Source organism: Colletes latitarsis, chromosome 8 (genome assembly GCF_051014445.1).
Source record: "Colletes latitarsis isolate SP2378_abdomen chromosome 8, iyColLati1, whole genome shotgun sequence".
NCBI lineage: Eukaryota > Metazoa > Arthropoda > Insecta > Hymenoptera > Colletidae > Colletes > Colletes latitarsis.
This window is the reverse complement of record NC_135141.1, coordinates 31816714-31839278: the sequence shown is the minus strand read 5'-3', so window position 1 is coordinate 31839278 and position 22565 is coordinate 31816714. Positions and strand designations below refer to the sequence as shown.

The following is a 22565-nucleotide window of genomic DNA, read 5'->3' as shown; positions in this document are numbered from 1 at the left end:
GCAACGCGCTGCATACAATAAGAAGCGATAAAAAATTGTTCGTGGTCGTTGCAGGCGGTACGGACTAGAGAAAGGCGATGTTAGGTTAGGTTAGGGAAAGGTTTACGTGAATTTTAAACGTAACGCGTTGGCTCGTTCGCATCGCGCTAGACAATTTCTTACGTACGAACGTTTCAAAACGTTTTACGAACTTTGATGCATTAAAGAGGATCGTTTATCGAAAGAGAGGGGGATAAGGTTCAAATCGCGCGCCGAAACTGGCAGGGAACAGTTTTGACATGGCAGACGACGAGAACAGCTCGACGTCCGAGGAGAGTCTGGACTTGACAAGTGAAAAATTTAAACCGATGAAAGCGTTGTACTCGTCCAAGGCGAAGCTTTCGTCCGTGAAAGCACCGATCTACGACAATGTTTCCAAGTTCGAAGCCGTTATGTCGGGTTTGTCGGGAGAAAAGAAAGTGCGTATCCCGTCGAACGCGCGCGTACAATTTTCGCGTAAGATCCGCTGTTCTCGTTTGTTTCGTTATTTCAGAAGAAACAGAAAACGATCGAAGCCGGCCAGGGGGAACATTCGAGGCAACGGTTCTTACCTAGTCAAGGTAAGACTCGATCGCGTTCGTCGGTGGGCTACTCTCGTCGACTAGATTCTTTGTCGCCGCGCCGAAGAGTGAGGTTATACGCGGAGACGGTCGAACGTTTGCGTGCCCGACGAGAGATGGCGACCCCGTCCACCCCTTGTGCAGTCGGGTGGTCGCAGTTTCATTCATGATAACTCGCACGTGGTATCAAATTTCAATACGCTTACGGTTAGCTGACAACGAACGGCGCACGGACGCGGAAGTAGAATGCACGGGGAGTCGTTCGGAGACTCCGCGTAGAGCCCCGTCGCGTTAGAAAAGAAACGCAGCGTCCGTTCGACGCGACGAAAATATCGATGTCCCGCTCTTGAAACGTCTCATTGATGCTGGCAGAAGTTTTCGTAAAGTTGTAAACCAGGGGCTCTCAACCGCTGGCGCGCGTCGACCTCTTTCCAAAATTAGACTCAATTTATCGGTCGTCTTCGATCCTGACACGACGCATAGTTGTCCCGCCGCTGAAATATTTCGACCGCCCTGGAAACCGATACGAATTCTTTTGCGTGCTACTCGAATCACAGAGACTCGGAACGAACGATCGAAATTTGTTCGACTCTGGTTTCGGAGCGGGGTCAGTTCGCGCGATGGCGGCTGGTCGAGGTAGATTGCGAGATTCTCTCGAATGAATCATTCGTTCGTACTTTTTTTTTCTTTTTTTTTTCTGCGATCTCCCCCGCGGCCCCATGTCGCGACGCCGGTGGACTCCGCATCCCTAGATATTGGCACACTTTATTTACGATACCGACAAATACCACGAAGGTCGTCGTTACGCCTTACTCGCGCGCGTAGTCGCGTGGAATTTGACCTCCGCGAAAGCGCGTCAACTCGTGGAAGCCGAGCGCGCGGTGTCTCATTGTTTCCTTCTTCTCCGTAGCCGTTTCCTTTTATCGCGTGCCTGCGCCGCGGATGATATCTAATGTCGCCGAGTATTCGCCGAGACCTTCCCTCGGGTGCGCGCGCGCGTTGTGCAAACATCGTGGAATCCGCGACTGCAGAAGGTCTCCCGAAATGTTTCGCAATCGCGGAAGCCTTCGAGCTACGAATCCGTACAGGGTTATCCGATACGAAACTTTTACCCGTTCTTATTTGTTATTAGTCGGTTCTGCGCGTCGATCGAGCGCGCGATACTTTGATCTTCCGAATCGACCACGGTCCCCTACGCAAATCGAAGGGGCTTGTCTTTTAACCAGGGGGTTCAAAACTGTTATCTGAACATTTATCAACTCTTTGGGCCACGCTGGGATTGAAAGTGTCCCACCTCTTTGATGCACGGTGGGACATTTTAGTTCCATCTCGCATAGGTTCATATTTCGTCTTATTTACGTTAAGCAAATGTTACAAATGTATTCGTGTCAATACAGATTCATCGATTGTTGCAAGCGGAAGGTTTATTGCGACTATTACTATTTCTTTTTTTATGTTTTTACATTATGCGATACCTTTATCAATAAAAATATATCAATTTTTGACATACCGCAGTTAATTCGACGGTCACCGAGCTAGTCAACGCGTTCATACGAGGAAGAATAGAGACAAGTATGTTTTTGCTACTTCCTGATAATCTGGGAACCAAACGAGTTAAGTAATTTCTGCCTGACGCGTTGCACGGGAGCTTCTGCGTAATTTGTGCCGAATTAGGAGCGTGTAATTTCTCAGAGGTGAGCACCGGCGACGCGAATTGCGGGACAAAATGGTGGCACGATGGACGGTTTTTCATTTCTCATCGACTGGAGATTTATCGCGGGGTGGGCCAGCCCGGACCATTTCGCTCGAGCCATGAAATGTTCGCCAAAAAGATAGTCACGACAATTTATGTGCCTCCGCGATAAATTGATGGAGATTGATAATAATAATAGTCCCCCCCGGTGCAAAAAAACGACATTACTGCGTTTCGCGACGAATCTGCTAATTTGAACGTTAAGGATTTCTTACTTTACATTCCTGCTATCGATCGTACGGAAAATTGTACACGTCGTTGTACCGAGCAAACACTGCGAAACGAATTTAATTATTCGTGACATTTCGACCAGGAAGTTGCGTAATCCTCACCGGGTGAAATGTCACAAAAGTCTGGAACAATCGATGGAAGAAAATGATAATCGAAATTAAAAATATAGTCCAAGATCGAGGGATGTATATTACAGTGTTATAAATTGCAAGGACGATAGGGTAATTACTTCGTATCTTGAGCGCGACAGGACTAACGCATAGTCGTTTTAGAAACCTGTTTTAGATCGATCGAGGATGCTTTCTTTATCTGAATCCGATTGGAAAATTAAGCGTACGAAGTTTCAAGATTCAGGAGGGTAAAAAAATTCACTGTGGAGAACCCTGTGCCCCCCCGCCGGCGAGGAGGGTTCGGGCGTCGAAACTTGACCGAAGTCGCTTCTTAATCGTGATTCTGACACGGTGCCAAGCGGGGTCGGCTTAGATTTTCAGTGAAAGTGGCGGAGCGCCGGCTGGACGCTCGGCTCGTCGTGATTTCGGCGCGTATTTGCGTACGCGCGCGCGTAAAACGGTGAAAGAAGGGGTGGAAGGACAGAGGGGGTTGTTGGAGAGAGGCTCGGCGGAGACAGAGGCTAGGCGCTTGGTTCCCTTCGTGTTCCACCGGATACCCCGGGGGTATGTATCTATTGGCCGGCAGCCAATTACACCAGGCAGCCGATAAATCACGGATCCCTGACCCAGTGCAGTTTTATATTTACAGGCGACGCTGGTGTGCGCTCGGTGGGAGAGGAGAGGAGGCACGGGCGCGCGTGTTCTCCGCTGCCACTCGCCGCCGCCGCCGCCGCCGCCACCGCGCGCGGTGCATTCGTCGTTTCTCTCTTTCTCTCTTTCTCTTTGTAGGGCTCTCGTGCGCGGCGATGCTCTCTCGCGCGACATCGTGTGGAAAGCCACGGCGGTGTAACAGCGAAAGAGACAGAGAGAGACGGAGAGTGAACGTTCCAAGGGAGGGAGAGTGGTTCGTCCAAAGGGGTTGGAGGAGGGGCTGGCCGTGGTCTCGTGTATGGGTGAGTGGGGTGGGGTGTAGCGGCGTATACGTACGTAATGCAGCACTTGTTGCGCCCGGGCGTCGACCTCGGACTCAACCCGAGGCTCCGGGTGCCGGACTGACCGTCTTCTAGACCGAAAATTTTGCACGGAGCATCGCACCGACTCGCAACCTCGCCGAGGTCCTTCGGCTTCCGGTCGCCCCCAGCTCTCGTTCCGCGATCTCTGTGCCCCGACCGCCATCGCCACGCACCGCCCACCGAGTCCGTTTCGGGACTCGGTCGAGAAAGGTTAAGACGCGACGGTGGTGCGCGCGCGAGCGTGCAACGCTTTTATCGCAAAAAAGCCGGCATTGTTGCGAGTCTCAGCAGCGCGAGATATCGGGAAGAGGATCGCGGGCACAGCGAGAGTCGCAGCAGCAGCACTTGTTGCGTCCGGACGTCGACCTCGACTCAACTCGAGGCTCCTCAGCCTGGCTCTGTTCGGCCTCCGAACACGTTCCCGACTCCGATTTTCGCGATCGTGCTAACCGTCGTCGGTCCACCGGGCCGCATCGACGTCGCTTCTCGATCGTCCCGCGAACGAAGAGAAAGCTTTTCTTTCTCTCTCTCTCACACGCACTCTCTTTCTTTCTCGCCTTCGAGACTGTGAAACGCGTTCCCGAGACTCCGAACAATTTTTCCCCGACCTAGCGCAACGCGACGTGCGTCGTTCTCCCGATAACGACGCTCCCTGAAACGTTCCAACGACGCAGCGTTCGATGGAAGACGGGCTCCAGAGTGCCGATCTCTCGGCGTCGCAACGCCTCCTGGGCGTCTCCGGCGCATTCTAACCGACTCCAACTAAATCTTTATCTATCAGTTACGCGGGTAAAGCTTCAGTTATCGAATATTCCGACGATCGTTATTCGTTGCTAAGCCGCGACACGTTTTATTGGCTTTTAAGATAACGAATTAATCGTATCTTGGGATTAAATCTTATCTGAACGAAACGATGGTTGTTATTGTTACGCGGATGAAACCATGGCGAACTCTGGTAGGGCAGCTGCAAACGCGATGCAACGCACCGCGGCGAGTCCGGCAGTCGTTCGCCCCGAGTAACGGAATCCACGTCGTCGCAATGCCGATCTTTTCCCGTCGATTCTCGCACCGTCCTGCAATATTTATACGCTCTCGTCATCGGTTCAGCCTTCCTTCCTAGATAATTCGCTTTCCTTTTCAATTTCCACGCTCGATTCTCACAAATTCGCGCGGTTTCTCGCTTTTCTCCAATCTCGAATCCTCTCCAGGCGATTACGAAGCGTCCACCGCACTCGAATCGCAGCAACCAGGCGCATTCTTCCGCGAGATATTGGGTCAGACGTTACCAACCAGCCTTCGTGAGGCAAAATCGTCCGACGATATTCTCATTCTACTTACTCGTACCGCCTCGTTCCCTTTAATCCAACGCGATCGAATGCTCCTCTGGGAAAAGGGCTTACGTTACGTTACGTTACGTAGTTAACAAATACGAGCAATTAACGCTATATTTACGGAAGTCGTCAATTTTACGGATGCCGAACTTATGTTGAATTTGATGCAATGGTATGAATACACATTCTAATTAAAAGAAAAATCGTACTTTAAGGTAATCGTCAACGCGAAAGGTATTAATAAATATACGTGCGGTCAATGCCCGTAAATCTAGCGTTAAACACTAAACTCTAAAATTTATGAGAACGCAACCCCTTCTTCCATGGAACTATTCCATTAAACGAGTGTGATAGCGACCCTGTTAGCGGAGGCTACAATCTAGCAAACAGTCCCAGTCGAAGCAAGGATTTCTTCTCGGATTCAAACGCCGCGTTAACAGACCACTGATTTAGCTACTGTCGTTTGCATTAATTTTAATACGCATACTAACATCGTTCTACGACGACTGTCCGTGATTGAAAGAAATCGTCGGACTTCCGTATGCATGCTTGAAACGGATAACTTTCGAACGCGTCCATTTTCAGAAATTTTTGTCGTTTATAGCGGAATTTGTGCTCCGTGTCTCGTGGATACTCTCTATCGTCCTATCTGTACCTCGAGATTCTGCTCGCTACGCGCACCGCATAATTACCCATGGATTTCCAGCTGCGCAACGATAATAACGACGCGTGTCATCTTATATTTCCAATTCGATGTTAATCTCTCGGAATCGCGGCGGTGACGCTCGACACACACCCGCCCACGAGCGTGGCCGTCTATTTTCGCGCAACGGGAGTTTAAATTCCAGGTCTCGGGCAGAAATGGCAAAGATGCTTATCCAGACACAAGTGTCGTGTAACGAGCAAAAGATAATCAACTTTTCGTTTGTTGGAAGCGTGCAATTTCGATTTCAAGAAAGCGAAAGATCTTGACGCGTTCGATTCAAGTTTGTAGCAAGAGAATAGCGTCGATATAGAATTTACCCATTGAGGATTCCGTGCGGAATGGTTAAGTCAGATAACATTCGATAATTAGCCAGTGTGCTAATCTCAAACTCGTTCATCACCGCTTGTATCCATCATCCCGAACATAGGTCGACCGATTTTATACGAAACGTATCCAAGAAATTTGCGTTGTTGCACTTCCTCGATAAGTCAATAGTAGTTTAACGTCACTAAACTTCTAGTCTCCTTCCCCCCTGTCTGCTATTTTAATTATCTCCGCGGATTCCTACGCCTTGTTCGAAACACGCGTTGCTTTATTCTTTCCCATCTACCGTGATACTAAATTTTCGTTTTGCTCGCGCGATCGGCGGAATCTTCTCGGTCGTTTCACGTTCGAATTAGATTCTAAGTTAAGATTAAGGCTGTAAAGTGGTCTTATTCGCTATTCCGCCCTGCTCGTTATACTTCCCCCCCTATGCATTTTGCTTTCTCGAATAAAGTAGTCGAATTAAAAAAATCCAAACGATCGTTAAACCTTCTCTCAAGAATACCTCACGGGTTCTCGAGAGTTTCAGTCGCGATAATGATCCGTAACTTTAAAAACCACAATTTTCGTCCAAAGAAGAATCGACGAGATCTCGTGGATCCTAGATCTCGGTTAACCGGTCGACTCGACGGATCCTCTCGAACTGGTGCAAGATGCATTCGCGTTCTCGAAAATTCCTCGAGACGCGCGCGCGCTCGCCAGCGCGTTGTACGGTCCGTTCGCGACACCCGGTAGATTGGACGATCCAATTCCTCGGCCGTTCGTCGTGTGCACGTACCGCCGCCTCGACCTATCCCAACGTAACAGATGACTATCGAGCACGCCGAAACGGTAGCGGCGTTTCTCACCCTCGTGGAATCGAAACGCGCGTCCGTTTCCCGTCGGAGCGATCGGCGGGCGCTTTTCAAGCACGGAGGGACAGGTCGTCGACGGCGCGAAATTTCTCGGGGTCTGGATCGCGCGCGGAAACGGATCCATTCCGCGGAAACGCGTCGAGGAATGCACCAGGGGGGGAGGGGGCTTCCCAGATGCATATCAAGATCGCGGCGGCGTCATTGAGAACGTGATCCCGCCTCGAACGCGACGACGCCTGGTCGATCTACTTTTTCCCTGGTCGCGCGACCCGCGTCCGGGGTAAAAGTGATTTCTCCTTTCTTCTGGAATCCCGCCGAGCCCCTTTCGGACGACTTTCCTCGGTCGTTCGCGATTTCCCACGGCCGCGGAGACGGCGGAACCGGTAAACCACGAAAACGTACGCGCCGCGGCTCTATGCAACGCGTATCCTCCTCGTAACTTGTCCGCTACACGCTAGGAAGAAAACAAAAGCCGCGTCGCGCGCGGGTGCAGGGAGGGGCAGTCGAGAAGGGATCGAAAGGGCCTGGTCGCAAAAGTAACAGTACCTACGCGATAGTTCGCGTAAAGCAAACTCGCGAGCGAACAAGCCCCAGCCGGGGCGTGATCGTGTGCGCGGCGCGCGTAGCGGTGTGCGGCCGTGTACGTACGCGTGTTCCTGTGCGCGCACCGCCGCCGTCCTCCCGTACACAAACGAAAAAACGCGCGGCTGTGTGGGATGCGCGTGCGCGCACGTGCGCCTCGTGGTGGATCGTAGGTACGCGTCGCGTGATGTGTGCGTGCGCGCGCGCGCGCCTAAATGCGAACGTAGGTGTGTGTGCGCGCGCGCGCGAGACTGTAGAGAGGTCTGGTGGCTGCTCGACTGCCTGCCTGACTCGGCTCTCGGGTGCGCTGCCCGCCAGGACGTTGAACCCAGCGCGACTCAACCTGGGGATCATCCGCGGGTACAACCAGGCCTACTCCTCCTATTCCCCCTCCTCCCACCCTCCGCTTTCTGTCTCTCCACCCCGTTCTCCTTCTCGGCTCTTCCTCCTCTTCCACTACCGTTCGCGTTCTCGTTCTCGTTCTCGTTCTCTTTCTCTCTTTGGCTCGTCTTCCCCCTATACTCCTCCTTCCTCTCTCTCTCTCTCTTTTCTCCTCGACATTTCGTTCCCTCGGCACCGCGAAGGGGTACCGCGTCGCCCCACCTGCCCCGCGTACAAACATTCTCCAGGGGCCGTCGTACCCACCTGCACAGGATCCTCTCCTCCTCGGGACCAAGTGCTCCTTCGCACGCACGGTAAACATTTTTGCAGGTGAACACGTGAGATACGTTGCACGGACGCGACCGACCGAACCGACCAACGAACCAGTGAGTCTCCCAGTGGCCCGATATACAGGGGATACGATAATTGCCGGCTCGCCGTCGGCCCAGCTTCCATCGCGATTGTTCCCGCGGAGATCGCGACCCGACTCTGCCTTTCGGCCCGGAAGCGACCGATCCGAACCATCTCTCGACGATTCTCGACCGATCGCTCCGTTACGCTCGGCCGAAAATCGTCCGTGCGATAAGGTAGCTGACCCACTGGGACGATCGCTTCCCAGCAAACGATTCCTTCGACGAAAAATTACCTTTGCAACGCACCGATTCGATAACTCACGGTTTTCTTCAAATATATTGGGTCAAGTCCGACCGTTGCGTGTCTCTCTCCGTTTCTATCATTCTACTTTCTTCCCTCTTCTTCGCGACCCCACAACCCTCGATCAATTTTCTACGCCTCGTATAGGCGATCAAGTCCACCCGTGTTGGAGTTTCCCCTAATTGTTCCATCAACCTACTCCCCTCGTCGCGTATCCCACAAACTTTTCTTCTAGTTGCTATATTTACCATCGTTGTTCTTTCCTTCCGTTGCACGGTCAACTAGACGAACGTCTCCGAACCAAAATGAGAATGACTCGATATTTATCCACAAATATTAGACAAATGGCGAATGGTGCCTGTTCGCAGTTTCAACACCTATCGTTCAACGTTTTTCCGATCCTGTACAACCTGGCCAAACACCCACGGATTTCTCGGGGCTCGAGTGACTCTATAGTTCAAAGTATATTTTGGATCTCCGCCTTCGTTCCTCGATATTTGGGGTAAGCCTAGTTTCTCTGGAAGTCCGGCTTTCCCGGTTCGACGCTGGAACCGCGCAGACGCACAAACTACCACGGATACGCCTTATGTTATGCAATTCATTGCAACGTTATTTATCGCGACGTGGAAAGTCGCTCTTGCTATCTGTTGAGAATAAGCATTTTATTCGTATACTTTTAATGGAAAGTTTGTATCAGCGGTGCGGTCCCCTCCCTTGCTAAGGTCAGTATACCTGAGGAGGACACCCGCTGAGCGTCTTGGCTTTTTTCCGAGCCTCAAGCTCAGTCAGCTGAAAACCCTCAAACCGTGAACAGCATTTCCGTTTTTGTAAAACTGTTACACCTGCTGTTGTATTTATTTAACAAGTGAATATTCAAGGCTATTCAAAAATCGTAACGTCGAGGACAAGACTTACAATCTTAGATTCCAAAAGCGATTCTCTATAGACACGCGACGTTTTGACGTCACCGATCGGTCGATCGAGCGATCTCTGCGACGTGTTTCGGGATCTACGTGAAACGTCGGGCCCGTAATTGAAGGATCGACGGAGAATCGCCTCGGGACAGAAAAATTTTCGCGAGGACGATGGTCCCTGAAGAGGATAATACCAGAAGGGGGGGCTCGTTTACCTCCGCGGTTGCGATCCTAACGGTTTCCCTCCGCGGTTCGCGCACGTGAACGCTCTCGAAGCGGCGCGTTATCTCGTCTACGCCGGCGGTATATAACCGAAGATCGGAAAAATGCAGCCGCCGGGTGGAAAGGCGGAAAAAAATGACGGCACGTTGGAGGTGGACGGGCGTGTTTGTGTCTCCGCTTCTCTTCCTCTCTTCCTCTCTTCCTCTCTTCCGCTCTTCCTCTCTTTCTCCGTCGCCTTTCTCGAGCGCGCGAGATCGTTCGGGCCGATTGCATCCTCGCGCGCGGAGAACGAGAACCGACAGTGGAAAGCGACTATCGTAAACGTTGGACTCGACCCTTACCTCGAGCAAATATTCCCGATGCTTTCTATCGGCCGGGCGCGAGGGTGCTTCGATCCAGAAACCTGCGTCTCTTTCGCGTGGCCGGTGGATGGACCGGGCCAAGGACAACCCAACGCGTTTAGACCCTTGCACTTTGCTGAAATTCGGAAGAAACTGTGCCTAACCCCATACGCCCGATTGATCGGAACTTGAGACTTGAGTGTCTTGTTGGAATGTCGATTACGAGTCACGCTCGAGTTACTCAGGTTTGACGTGAAATTGAACAACGAGCCTGACTCGTGGTATTCGAGTTTCGCCTAAAATTTTCATCGGGACGACTCGCCTCGTAGTCGTGGTTCGTAAACTACTTTCAAATGGGACTCTAAATTCGTATCGACGCGTGCAGGGATGCACCAATTTTCGCAAGACTTTCTATTCCATGTTCGCGTAGGCAAACGATATCCGAACTATACGGGTAATTTGATAAAACTAGGACAGGTTGTAGCTCCTGTCGAAGTGAAAATACACGAAATCGATGCAGGAAACGGTTTAATATCCCTGTGGGAAGCTTTGTATTAAATTTTCAAGTTAATTATCGAGGTTCCAGTGTACTTGAATGGACGAGACTCGAGACGCTTCGGGCGTGATTTCGATGATCCGATTCGCGGGAAAACCAGGGGGGTCGCGCGCGCGTACCGTAAACGAAGCAATTTCTAATTTCACCGTGGCTATCGCGGGCGTACCAACGAGGAGGGTGGGGGGCCGCGGAGGGGAGAACGCACACGGTCGTACCCTTCGAAAATCTATCGGAGGTTCGCGCCTCTACGCGCGACGTATTTTTATCGAACCGTCGGAGGAGCGACGGGTTGCTTTGCTTAGGCGCTTAGAGGTTCTCGTTCGGTGGCTTCTCTCGACTTTTTATTTTTAGAAATCGCGTGTACGCGCGCGCCCCGTCGGGCCGCAGCGCACCGACGAAAAATTCCCGCGTCGAGCGCGCCCGGAGAACTCTCGTCGGCGGCGCGAGTTAAGTAGCGGAGGCTAGTCGCCTCGCCGAGTGGAATTGGATCGCGACGATAGTGAAAGTGGCGCGCGCGCGCGAGCACCGAGCTGCACGCGGAAAGGAATAAAGAAAGGTGGAAAAGAAGCGAGCCGCGCGCGCGGGCACTCGCGGGCACGGGCACCAGCGTACCCTAAGGTGGATGAAAGTTACCGGAGAAAGCCAATCGGCAGCGTCGAACCTCGCGACTAGCGCTACACCCGATCGAATCGCTCGCAATCTCTGACGTCACACCGCGATCGTTACGAACCGTCTCCGCGAGGCGACCCACTCGAAAATCCAGCGAAGGAAATTTTTAACGCAACCCAATTTTTCGGAGACGAGTTATTTTCAAATCCAACCAAAACTACGGGATTCGCGAGGCTCGAACTCGGATTCGAATCGTTCGTGGTCGCGCGCGCGCGCTCGAGAGTCCGTGCGAAGCGGCGCGTGGAAGTGACCGGTCGCGCGCGCGCACACCAAAGCGAAATAAGTGCACCGGTGTGTGCAACGATCGCGCGAGTGTGGCGTGTGTACAGCGGGCAGCCTTTACGTAACTCCGTGGCGTTCCTCTTTCCGCGCCGCCGCAGGGTCGGACCTACGCGATCGCGATCCCCGCCGCTCCTCCCGGCGAACCGAAATCCTTTTTCTAATGGAAACGCGATGCTAGCGGCCGTACGCCGGGGCAGTCATGCACGGTGAATACTTTCGCCGTTGCGAATAATTAACGAAACGTCTACCGGCAGGAAATTACGGGAGACGATCGCGTGCCATCGGGGGTTATCAACTATTTATTCCCGACGATAACTCACCCGTTCTTGGTACTGAAAAACAGCAGTCAATGACCGAAATTGGAATAGCATTTTAAACGATTGGTGGAGAACCTTTTAACTGGTCGATATATGCTGAACACTAGATTTACGGATGTTGATTATACAGGGTGTTCGGCCATCCCTGGGAAAAATCAAGAATATCAATTTCTTGACTGAGGCTTCGTTAAAAAGTTATTAACAAATTAAATTAAAAAATTTCAAATAGTTCTGGAAACATTATTTTTGGTTGCAGGGGTCAATTGTAAGCATTTTTGGTGAATAGACATACCAAGCCAGAAATTTCATTTGCAAAGCAATTAACTGACACATTTTTTGCTTATGTATTTGTTCACTTTAAAACAACATCGTTGTGTTTCCCTAGAGGGTACATCCAAATCCTTTGCTGGATGTCCCTGGAGAGGGTTGCAAAGGGTTAAAAATTGCAGAGTTTCCTTCGAAGTTACATGTTCGATCCTTCAGTTGTAATTAGACTACTATACCGAGGAGTTCGTCGAACGATCGCGATTATTAGTCATGTTTTAGATATAAAATTCGAGCGTAAGTCCCATCAGGCCACGGTCTTCTGACCGCCGCACGCGTGCATAACGTAGACAGTCGGATTAATTAACGATAAGATTTACTACGTTCGGTCATACTACCCCACGTGTACTCGACGCCCGAACCGTAATCTAATCTCAATGAATTCAAATGTAGGCTGTAAAACACACATTTTCTTGCTCGAAAGCATCCACCGCGAAGCAAAACGTAGCGCGCAATCATTACGGGGCGTTCTTTATTGGAACATCATCATTCGTCGAAAGGGTTGAACGGAATCGTTGGATCGCGGGTCTGGAAATCGGGGCGCCCCTAGCTCTCGAAGGAAACCCACCCTGCGAGATCGAGATCACGCGCGTTTGATTTTCCACGGGCGTAGACCAGTCGAGGCGACGTCTTCGGCCTCGTCTGTCCGCTGTCGTCGTATGCGTAATGGCTCGTCCCGACGCGCCGGTAAAAAGCGAGCAAAAACCCCGAGAAAACTAGAAGCCAAGATGCTATCGGCGCGCTTCTCTCTCCGCGTGCTCCGTGCAAGGATGAACGATGATTTGTCGACGAACCGACGAGGCGCGAGAGCCACATAAATTCTTATTAGCACGCCGTTACGACGGCCTGTAAAAATTCCAGGCCGGGATAATGCCCGAACGCCGTCCACTCGTTAGGGTGATAACTATCTTGGCTCGTGGAGAACGCAACCCCCTCCGTCGTACGTTTCATCCGGTGATCGATATTTTCGTGGGGCTTTTCCCCGCGGGTCTTTCGACGCTTCGTTCGAAATCGTCCGAGCGTTTCCAGGTCGTTGCAGGTGTCTCGAATCAGTTACGCGGGCTGGCTTTTGCCCGAAAGGTGCACCGTTTGCCCGTCGAGCCCTCCCCTGGCCCCTTCCTCTCGCCCCAAGCCGGACAATAGCCTCGCGAAGCGGACAACTTTCGCGTCAACGTGGTCTTTTTCTGGTGTGCAGCGCCCGTGTCCAGCACGAGGAGGACAGGAGGACGAGCAGGGGACACAGAGGGAAGGAACGTCCTCTCGAAAATGCAAAAGACTCTCGGCCCGTTAGGAGTGCTTCACGAATGCATGCAAAGCCGGACCCGCGTCAAGGTAGGTCACGATTTCTTCCATTCCTAGCTCTTTCCCAAACGGTTGCTCGTTTCCCGTCTACTTGTATCGGGAACAGAAGGCATGGAATCCGACCAGAAAACGCTACACCGAAATTCCAACCGAGCAACTAACCCTCGAACTATCAATCTTATTATTCCTTGCAATCTACGTTTCTTTTATATTCTCTTTGGTATTTTTTTTAGAAAGAAATAGAAAGAATAATGATTTTGACTTGATTCTAGTACACGCCAAATTTGAACGAAATCGGTCGAGTAGATCTTGAGGTATCATGGAAGCCAATTCAGAAAGAGTGGTTTTGACAAGAACGCATTTAAACGGAGGGATCGATACGTAATACCTTCGTTAATCTTAGGAGTTCGGTGATATGCTTTCGCACACATATTTCTAAAAATCGAATTCGTAGGCGGTCCGAATTAGTAAGTAAATCCGATATGACGCGTGTTTGACGGAAATTCGATCGTCAGCGGAACTTGGGGGACGCGTTAAAACAGCGTTTCCCTTAATTACCCGGTGGAAATGGAAAAGGGAGGAAATATTCCAGCGACGAAGACGCTCGTAGGAAGACAATGGCGTTCGACCACCGGTGGGAGGCGGGCGAGGATGGAAATTCGAGGGTTGTCCTGAAAGCGGTACCGTAAACACCCACACTTCCCATTTCTGCCTGACCCCTGGCATTGTACGCGCACGCACACGCGGCTGACACACTTTCGCGACCAGGGGGGGGGGGGGAGACACGTGCGCGAGCCCTTCTCGAAGGTGAACGACGAGGGCTGAAAAAGCCCGAAAGGTATATACGACAGGGAAGAAAAGCCGGTTAACTGTTCGGGTCAACACTCGTCACCATGGAGACTGCCGTGGCCCTTCCTCGACCTGCCTACGCCACTGGTATTTCCGCTTCTTCGAAGGGTCTTTCTAAAAGAGACAAGCTCGTGCTTCGAAAAGCTCTCTCTCTCTCTGCCGATCTACGCGATGAAAAGCGGTAACACGACCAAACAGGAAACGATCCTCGAGGAAACGAACCGAAATTTCGGATTAAAAGTTGACTGAAAAGCTGAATCGCGATTAACTTTGTTTCTATTCCTTCGTTCACTTATTCATGCGACCACAGTGGCGCGCGAAAGTTCCCGGTCGGTTGGCTTCTCTGGCTTCGCTGCAGAGACGAATTCTGAATAACACGGAATCGAAGTACAACCAGACGAAACGGAATACAATGAGATACGACGTGCACGTTACTGGATAATTGCCCCCCTCCCCCTCGCCTCGTACCGTTAGACTGGTAAATAAATAAATAATTCAGCGGACCCTCGAGTGTCCCCCCAAATGTGAACGAACTAGCGGGGTTTCGCAACTATCGACAGCCCTGGACCGATTTCCGTTAAAAATTGATTCGAATTGGAGTTAAAGTCGCCGAGAAAGTTGATTGTCGTATTTTACAGTTCTCCTGATTCCCGTTACCCTCCTTTTATTTTACGATTCCGTGCCACTCGAGACCTTCCTTCGATCGACAAACGACACCCGTAAGCTCCTAATTATTAAATAAGAAATTGCGCAGATTTTGGAGCAAATAATACTCGGGATTATTAACTGAAAATAATCCGTTTATTTCCACGTGTTCGACGTGGAAACGGAATATCGCGCGTGAGTCAGACAACGATCCGATGAAATCACGCGAAGACGTTTCTGGATCGTATCGGCGCTCCGTGGAAGATCGGCCATTTTTCTCGCGGTCGGAAGATAAATCAACGAGCAAGGTCTCCGCGTACGTATTATGCTACATTTCTCTTGATCATTATAAACGAAGAGAAATCGCCGGTTCGGTAAAGGCGCGGAGAGCTCGTTCCGTCGAATCGAACCACGAAAGGAGGAAAAATCCGCTTCCTGGGTACGCGTCGCGTCGCTTCCTACTTCCATAATTAGCGGCATTTCTCGTTCGGTAGATCTCGCGGCGGGAACCAGATCTCGCGGATCGCCGATTTCCGATCTCGCGGAGCAGGAAGTCGCGATTTTCCCGAACTGCTCCGAAACGAGATAGAAATCGCGAGCGTCCGTCGTCGTCGTCGTCGTCGTCGAGACGTCTCGGTGAGCAGTGCAGGGACGAGAACGAGACGCAGAGTTCCTTCCGGAGCGCGATCAGGAAACGTGGCTTATTCTTTCTCTTCGTTTAACTCGATTATTAGCTCTCACGCGTGACTGTTGCGCCGGTCGGCTCCGGTCAGTTTCGCTCGAGCGAAAAAAAAAAAGTTAATCATTAAATTGATGCAATTGATCTTCCTGCGGAAGTCGGCGACGCTGTATTCGATATTCTCAACGAGCGGAATCGAGTTCCTAATTAAACTCCTTTCGGAGCCCCGAAGCCTTCAATGGAAGACAGGGATCCGCGTTTCTCGATTAATTACTTTCATTAACTTTCATTCGCGTCGGGCACGAGTGGGCGTTCGGTGGAAAAGTTGTCCGAACTGCTTGATTTAACGCTTTCTTAAATTTGAACGAAACCACCGAGTACGAGGCAGACTTTTCGATAATTTTCCCGCGCCGCTCCCAGTCGCATCTGCGCACAATGCGCGTCCTTCGGATAGATCCTAATCTCCCTCGATCTTAATCGACCTTCGACGATGCGCCTGCATCCGGAAAAAATGATTCTATCACCGGCGAACGATGGGTCGCGCTCGGCCTTCGACTGCTTCTCAAATTGCCGAAGAAAGTGCAGCCTTTTTCCTTCGAAACCTGTCTCTCTTTCGCGCGAATTCGACGAGCAGACGACGTAATCTCGCGGATAATGAACGGTTACGTAACGGAGAATGCAAAAAGAAAAAAAATAAAAATACCAATTGACGAATGAGACGCGCTCGAAGGAGTAATCGACGGATCGTCCTATTACGCGATTTCTATTCTTTTGTTGCCTTCGTTTGTTCTTTGCTTAGCAACGTTACTTTTGCGTTGCGTTAAAAGTTAGTAATACCGAATTACAAAATGGATTCGCATTCGTAAAGATACGATCTACGGAATTAAATGTACCGTGAAGCGGCCGACGAGGTTCCACGGAGAGGAGACTTCCACAGATTTCTACCAGGAAGAACGAAAATACGTTCCACGATGAATATCGGAACAGCTAATCGGCTGATTGATTAGTTTGTATAGAAAGAGCGGGTCAGCCATTGTACGACGCAGCCCAAGAGTCAATAACCCGAGTAGTTACGTAAGCATCCATATTTTATAAATATTTTATAAATATCGAAAAGGAGAGAGAAAGTCCAATCGATAGGGAACACAGACTTCGGAATAGTTAATCGCGATACAATCGATCGATTGAATTTTTTATTTCACTCGTGGAAACCAAACTGTATTGTCCACCCTTTTAGCCCACGCTTTGCCTAATTTTCTAAGTGCGTCTCTTTTTCAATAATTATTGCCTGTCGATACTGCTTTATACAGGGTGTTTACGTTTAAAGTTCCGCCTCTGCAGAATTTTTTTCTCGAAAATGCGCAAGATTTCGGGGGTATGTCTATTCACCAAAAATTATTGTAACTGACCCCCGCAACCAAAAATAATTTTTTCGGAATGATTTGAAATTTTTAAATAACTTTTTAACGAAGCCTCAGTCAAGAAATTGATATTCTTGATTGTCGTTTTATTTTGGCCTCTGTATACGACTCGACTGTTTTTGTTTTCCCGTATCGGAATTACTCCTTGACCTAACCTAATCGCCACTTTCGCTTAGACGTGAAAACAGTTCGATACAAATCGATACTTTCTTATCTGATATCGGTAGCCATCCCCCCTCTAACATCTTTTTACAGACTGCGATTCCTCCGCGCGTATTTTCCCCGGTTTCCACTTAAGTTTTGCGCAAAATCATTGGTAATCGACGCGAGATATCCGTCGGAATTCGAAAGGAATCGATCGCCTCGATCCGACCGACGGAGGCTCTCTCGGAGCTCTGAATTTTCCGGTCTAATTGAAATCACCGGCGAAACCTTCGCGTCCAGAGCGAACGATCTTCGATTTCTAGAGTCGTATTTGCTCCTAGATCGCCTGCGCTGGCAGTCCGTGTTTTCGTTCACGGCGAGCCGGCGATCCTTGGACCGGCGATCGAGCAAAATCTACGGAACGAGGCGACGCGGTCGTCCTTCGCGGTTAATCGACCGATCCTGTCCCGGTGGATCAGCAAGGATACGCCTCGTAGGAATCTGGAGGACTCCTAGAATCGATTCCAACTCTCTCCGACGTGCCTCATCTTCTCAATGGCGTTCCGTCGCATGCACGAGACACGCGTGCAGAGCTCAATGACGAGCTCGGGGAAAGAAAGTCGTCGGAACATTCCGAATCCTTGACGAACGATTTCGAGCAACGCGTACACAGGCTTCCAATTTCAATTTTATACGTGGAACAAACATTCTTTAATTCCGACAGTATTGGAAATATCACCGACCGTAAATATACCGAGAGAAAGAAACGAATAATGGCGCCAAAGGTTGCGGATATCGTCATTGTTTATTTATAGTCCGTACACGAGGTTTAGGAGGCAATGTATTTGATATAAGATATCAACGATCAAAATGGACGCTTCGACGTGGGCGTCGAGGCTAAAGAATAGATACTAGGTGGTCCCTGTAAGAAAAATATTTCCCTTTCCTGCTAATTTACGAACTCGATCGATTTTCGAACGTCGAATGGCGCTTACGGGACGACTCGGTACGCGCGACAGGGGTGAAAAAAGAAGGTAGCTTTCGTAAAAATGAATCCGAGAAATAGTATCGAGCGGACGGATGCGCGGCAGAAGAAACAGAGTGGGAGAGGCGAGTCAGCGTCGGAGTCACGCAATTAGTTTTCATTGCGACAAAGGCGGGTATATATCAGTGCGAAAGGCATTGAAGGGGGCCTTGCCACGGCTTGCACTTCCGCGTATCAGCCTGCTATCTTGTCTCGCGGCGTATCTGCGCGACAAACAACGAGCTCGCGGTTCTTTTCTCTTAGACACGGTCGCGCGTAACCGTCGTTAATGCGATTGCGGAAAATGGACGGGAGGTTCGCGCGACACCGCTTTCTTCGAACCGATTTCTTTGCGATTCGCGACGCCTCGAGGATGAGCCGGTTCCCCTCCGCCTCGTTTCGCTCTTACGCGCCGACAGAGTTAATTCCCCAAAGGGACAATTCGAAAATTACAGTACCGAAACGTTCGAAAGTTATCCAGGTTGTTCGAAGCGACGGGGTATTTTTCGTCGCGCTAATGGCCCCGCGTGTCTCGAGCGACAAAAACCGTCCGATTAGTCCCTAACAAATTATGCGTGTGTCGGCGGCGGTGGATCGCGCAAAAAATCCCAGGATCCTCCGCGAGGCGGTCGATCGTCCACGGGAAGGAACCAGTAAGCGTCGGAGAGTCCTCTTCATCGCGAGTGCGGACACGTACGCGCGATCTGGAATAGGCGGATCGAGATGCGCGCTACGTTCGTGCACTTATTTTTCGAGAGATCGACCGCGAACGCGAGAGAAACAGAGAAAAAGAGAGAGAGAGAGAGACGGGAAGACGCATTTGGAGAGGAGCGGATCGGTCGGATCTCGTTGCACCTTCGAAGCGAAACGCGCCGGCTTTACCAGGAACGCTCGGAACCGCCGCGGCGCGTAACACGAGACTCGCCGCGATTTAAAAGGAATAATCGTTCGTCCTTTGTGCCGAAGGTCTACACCAGGAACGCGTACGGCATAAGGGGACACGTGGAGGCATACGTGGCCGCCTTCGACAGGCACTGGAACCTCGCGCTCGAGGACTGCTTCGAGGTTTGGACCCGTAAAGTCAAGAGGAAAGCGCCTGCACTCGGTACGCGCTCTTTATTTATCTCTCTAACTGGAACAATTATTATTTGTTTTCGAGGGTTCAACGGTCCTCCAACAGGTAAAACATTAAAAATTCCGTAAAACAAACGAACGCTACCTGACCAAACAAAAAAAGGCACTTGTTTATTTTCGTACCCGTTAACCAATCGTAAAACGTTGCCCGTTCGTTTCTTTCTTCTCTAATCGCGTTGAACTTTCGAAACGAAATGTTCGCTCGGTTATGCAAGCGCCACAACGCGATCGGATCGACGCGTTAACGACCGAGGCGATACGAAACGACGATGGCCATTCGTCACCCGTTCAGGGTTAATTATTTTTAACAATTTCTTACCGCGTGTCCCGCGAAAACGTCACGGTATACGTTCGTTCCTCTGGCCTCGAAACGTTTCCATCGCGGAATATACAAATCGGCATGCAAATTTTTAAATTATACATAATGGACGCGCCGCGGCGCGAGCCCAGAATTTCAATACGCCGTGTATCAATAGGCGTAGCAACGTTCGCGTGTACTCTTCGAATCCAATTTAGTCCTTCCTACGCTCGTCTGACCATGAATGACTCCTACTACTGCCCGTGTCAATGGAACACGCGCTCGCCGTCTCCCTATTCGCGGGCTAATATAAACTCATCTCTCGTCTACGAAACTACAATGTTCCTTCGAAAATTTCTACACACTCGAGTCAAGATAACCCCCAAAATTCACCACTCTCCCGAGGCGTTGTCAACAAAAGACGCATCGCTCTCGCACCGTTCACATACATACATCACACCTGCGAATCAAGTTCTAAGCGCAACAAGTATTTAATTATCGAGTACTTCCGTGTCTGGGATATCCCTAGAGAAACGGGTGAAAGTCAACGCTCTAGTTACGAATCCGGGTCCCGAATGACCCAGATGGGGTCGTAGAAGGGTTGTAACTCGTACCGTCGGGAGGAAGAAGCGCGGAAACAGAAGGGTCGTTGTATCGCGAGGGATAGATCCAGAGGACGCCCCTTTACGCTAGGGGCAAAGACCGACCTTGACTACGTAGTGGTTGCTACGTTCGATACAAGGCCCGCGCGGCTCGCGTCGTTCGTTTCCCTTTTTTCCTCTCTTCCTCCTTCTTCCGTCCGGGGTCCTCTCTTTCCCTCCTTCCTCTTCCTCGCTTCCCACCACTCCCGTTTCCCTCTTGCTCGCGCGCCTCTTCCTTCCGTTTCGTTCACGTTCCGTCTCCGTCGCTCGTTCATTCACGTGTTACGCTAGCCCGCACGTGCGTCCGCAATTGCATCTTTCGTCGAACACGTCCGTCCCGTCGGGGAACGCTTCCCCGACGAATCACCTTGCACTTTTACGCAAATCAGCCATCTTCGTTTATCGTTGGAGGATCGCTATCCCTTCTTCACCGAGACAAGAATCTCGCGCTCGTAAATCAACGAAATGATTCGACGGTTTTTACTGTCGGGAACGGGTCGGGTCGAGGAGATTAATTAATCCGCGACGAAAGGAGAGAGCGCGAGGAAAAGCGTTCGACGTTTGCGCGAGTCCGAAAGGTTATCCCCCCGAGAACAGTAATCGCGGTACACACGGAGTTCAGGGTTAGTTGGCCTACTGGCGTACTTTAGGATATCCTGAGGGGTCGAGAGGTCGTTGATACGAGGCGGCGAGGGTGGCAGGCTGAGCGACCTTGAAGAGCAACTTCCAGGATCGATGTCTGCCGTGTACACGTGTCCCAGCGACTCCGTGCAAAGCCAACTCCCCCCCGACCGTATCGCTCTACGCCCTTCTGCTTCCCCTCGAGACCTCGCCGGACACGTGCCGGTACATAAACAACCTTTCGAGACTTACCTCGTGACCCCTCGACATTCTCTCCTTCTCTTTCCCTTTGTTCGCGATTTCTTCGTGACGTCAAACCTCGTGAATGCTTTTTTCGCCCTTACGACATCGATACCGTTACGCGAACAGAGAGATTACGTCGCGTAGTTAACTCTAAGACAAATAACTTCCGAAATTTTTCTCAAGCCCTTAAACGTTTCCGTATCGTTGCCGATAACCGACCATACGAAGCTGTAGAGGACAGAATATTTCTGTATCCCGCCCAGACTCGAACAATACGGAAGCCCGACTCAAAATGGCGCGTCCGACGTACGAGGGTCGATCGAACTTTCTCGTCGCCCACAAACTACGTTTATCGAATTTGTCTCGCGAGGGTAGGCTCTACGGTGTTTCTAAGATGTGTTCGAAGGATTTTAAAACGTTTCGTGTATTCCGACCCATTAGGTCCGCCGAGCGTGACACGAACCGAGGAGGAGGACTCTGTGCCTAAAGTGGTTGTGACGAAGATCGAGAGAAAGAGGGAGACCTTGGAGAGACACGTGCCGCAGCTGCTGCTGAGGGGAGAACAGGTCGCTATAATCGTCAAAATCAATTGACTCGGTGAATACGTCCCGACGACGGACGGGAACGGACGTCGCGATCCGTCGAGGCTGTCGGCGAACGGCACGGACACGCGAGACCACCGACATCTTGTTATTTTCACTCCCCGACCTGCCTACGATTATTGTACGTTCGCAGAAAAATAAAGACAACATCGAAAGAAACTCCCGCCCGCCTCCTTGTCATAAAATTATAAAACAATTTTTAACCGTATCGAGATACAGAGAAGTTCCACGAGTAGTTTGTCCAAGCACGATCGAGAGACCTGGAAGCCGTCGAGTCGTAACTTTCTCGCGACGGGACGCAACGAAAACAAAAGTTAATCCGCGAAGCGACTGTTTCCGATGGGATCGAGAGAGAAAAATGGAGCCAGGAAGAAAAAGCGACCGCTAATCCGGGCAGCGTGACCATCGACGAAGAAGTTGCACGGAAGAAAGTAAATTCGCGATTGTTCGTACGATGGTGTCGCTGCCGCCGCGCGAGAGCCTCGTGCTTTTTCTTAAGGCAGCGCTCGTTGCACGCGAACGGTCGCTCGCTCTCTCCCTCGCGTGCACGCGGAATGCGCATCCTGGGAAATAAGAAAGTTTCGGTGGATTAGACGGACCGGTAGAGGTCTCGAGGACATTGACAGCGATTCGAAATTCGCTCCGTTTTACGGGGATCACGGAAAACGTAACAGTTCCCTGGGAAAAGAGGGGTTCTCGCGCTGCAAATGATCGAACTTTGTCGAGGAATTGCGATTGACAACGTTTACCGTAGCGACGAACATGCGTTTAGGAACGATCTCTGGAAGTTATCGTTTTA

At 50.8% G+C, this 22565-nt stretch overlaps 2 protein-coding genes across 6 annotated transcripts in view; one reads left to right on the top strand and one right to left on the bottom strand.

Moving 5' to 3' along the window:
• Positions 1–22565, bottom strand: part of Eip74ef (Ecdysone-induced protein E74) — a 189865-nt gene that overhangs the window by 136828 nt on the left and 30472 nt on the right. Inside the window, exon 1 of one of the 5 annotated variants that reach the window (XM_076771076.1) lies at positions 591–601. The exons of the other annotated variants lie outside the window; for them this stretch is intronic. The gene's annotated coding sequence lies outside the window, so the exon portion shown is untranslated. Of the gene's footprint in view, positions 1–590; positions 602–22565 lie in introns of those variants that run through there. 5 annotated transcript variants of the gene reach the window in all.
• On the top strand, positions 279–21903 carry Lsm11 (U6 snRNA-associated Sm-like protein LSm11). Its single transcript, XM_076771090.1, has 5 exons — positions 279–458; positions 533–599; positions 13359–13495; positions 19194–19332; positions 21606–21903. Exons 1-5 carry the CDS (start codon positions 279–281, stop codon positions 21755–21757), a joined length of 675 nt encoding a protein of 224 aa, XP_076627205.1. The 3' UTR covers positions 21758–21903.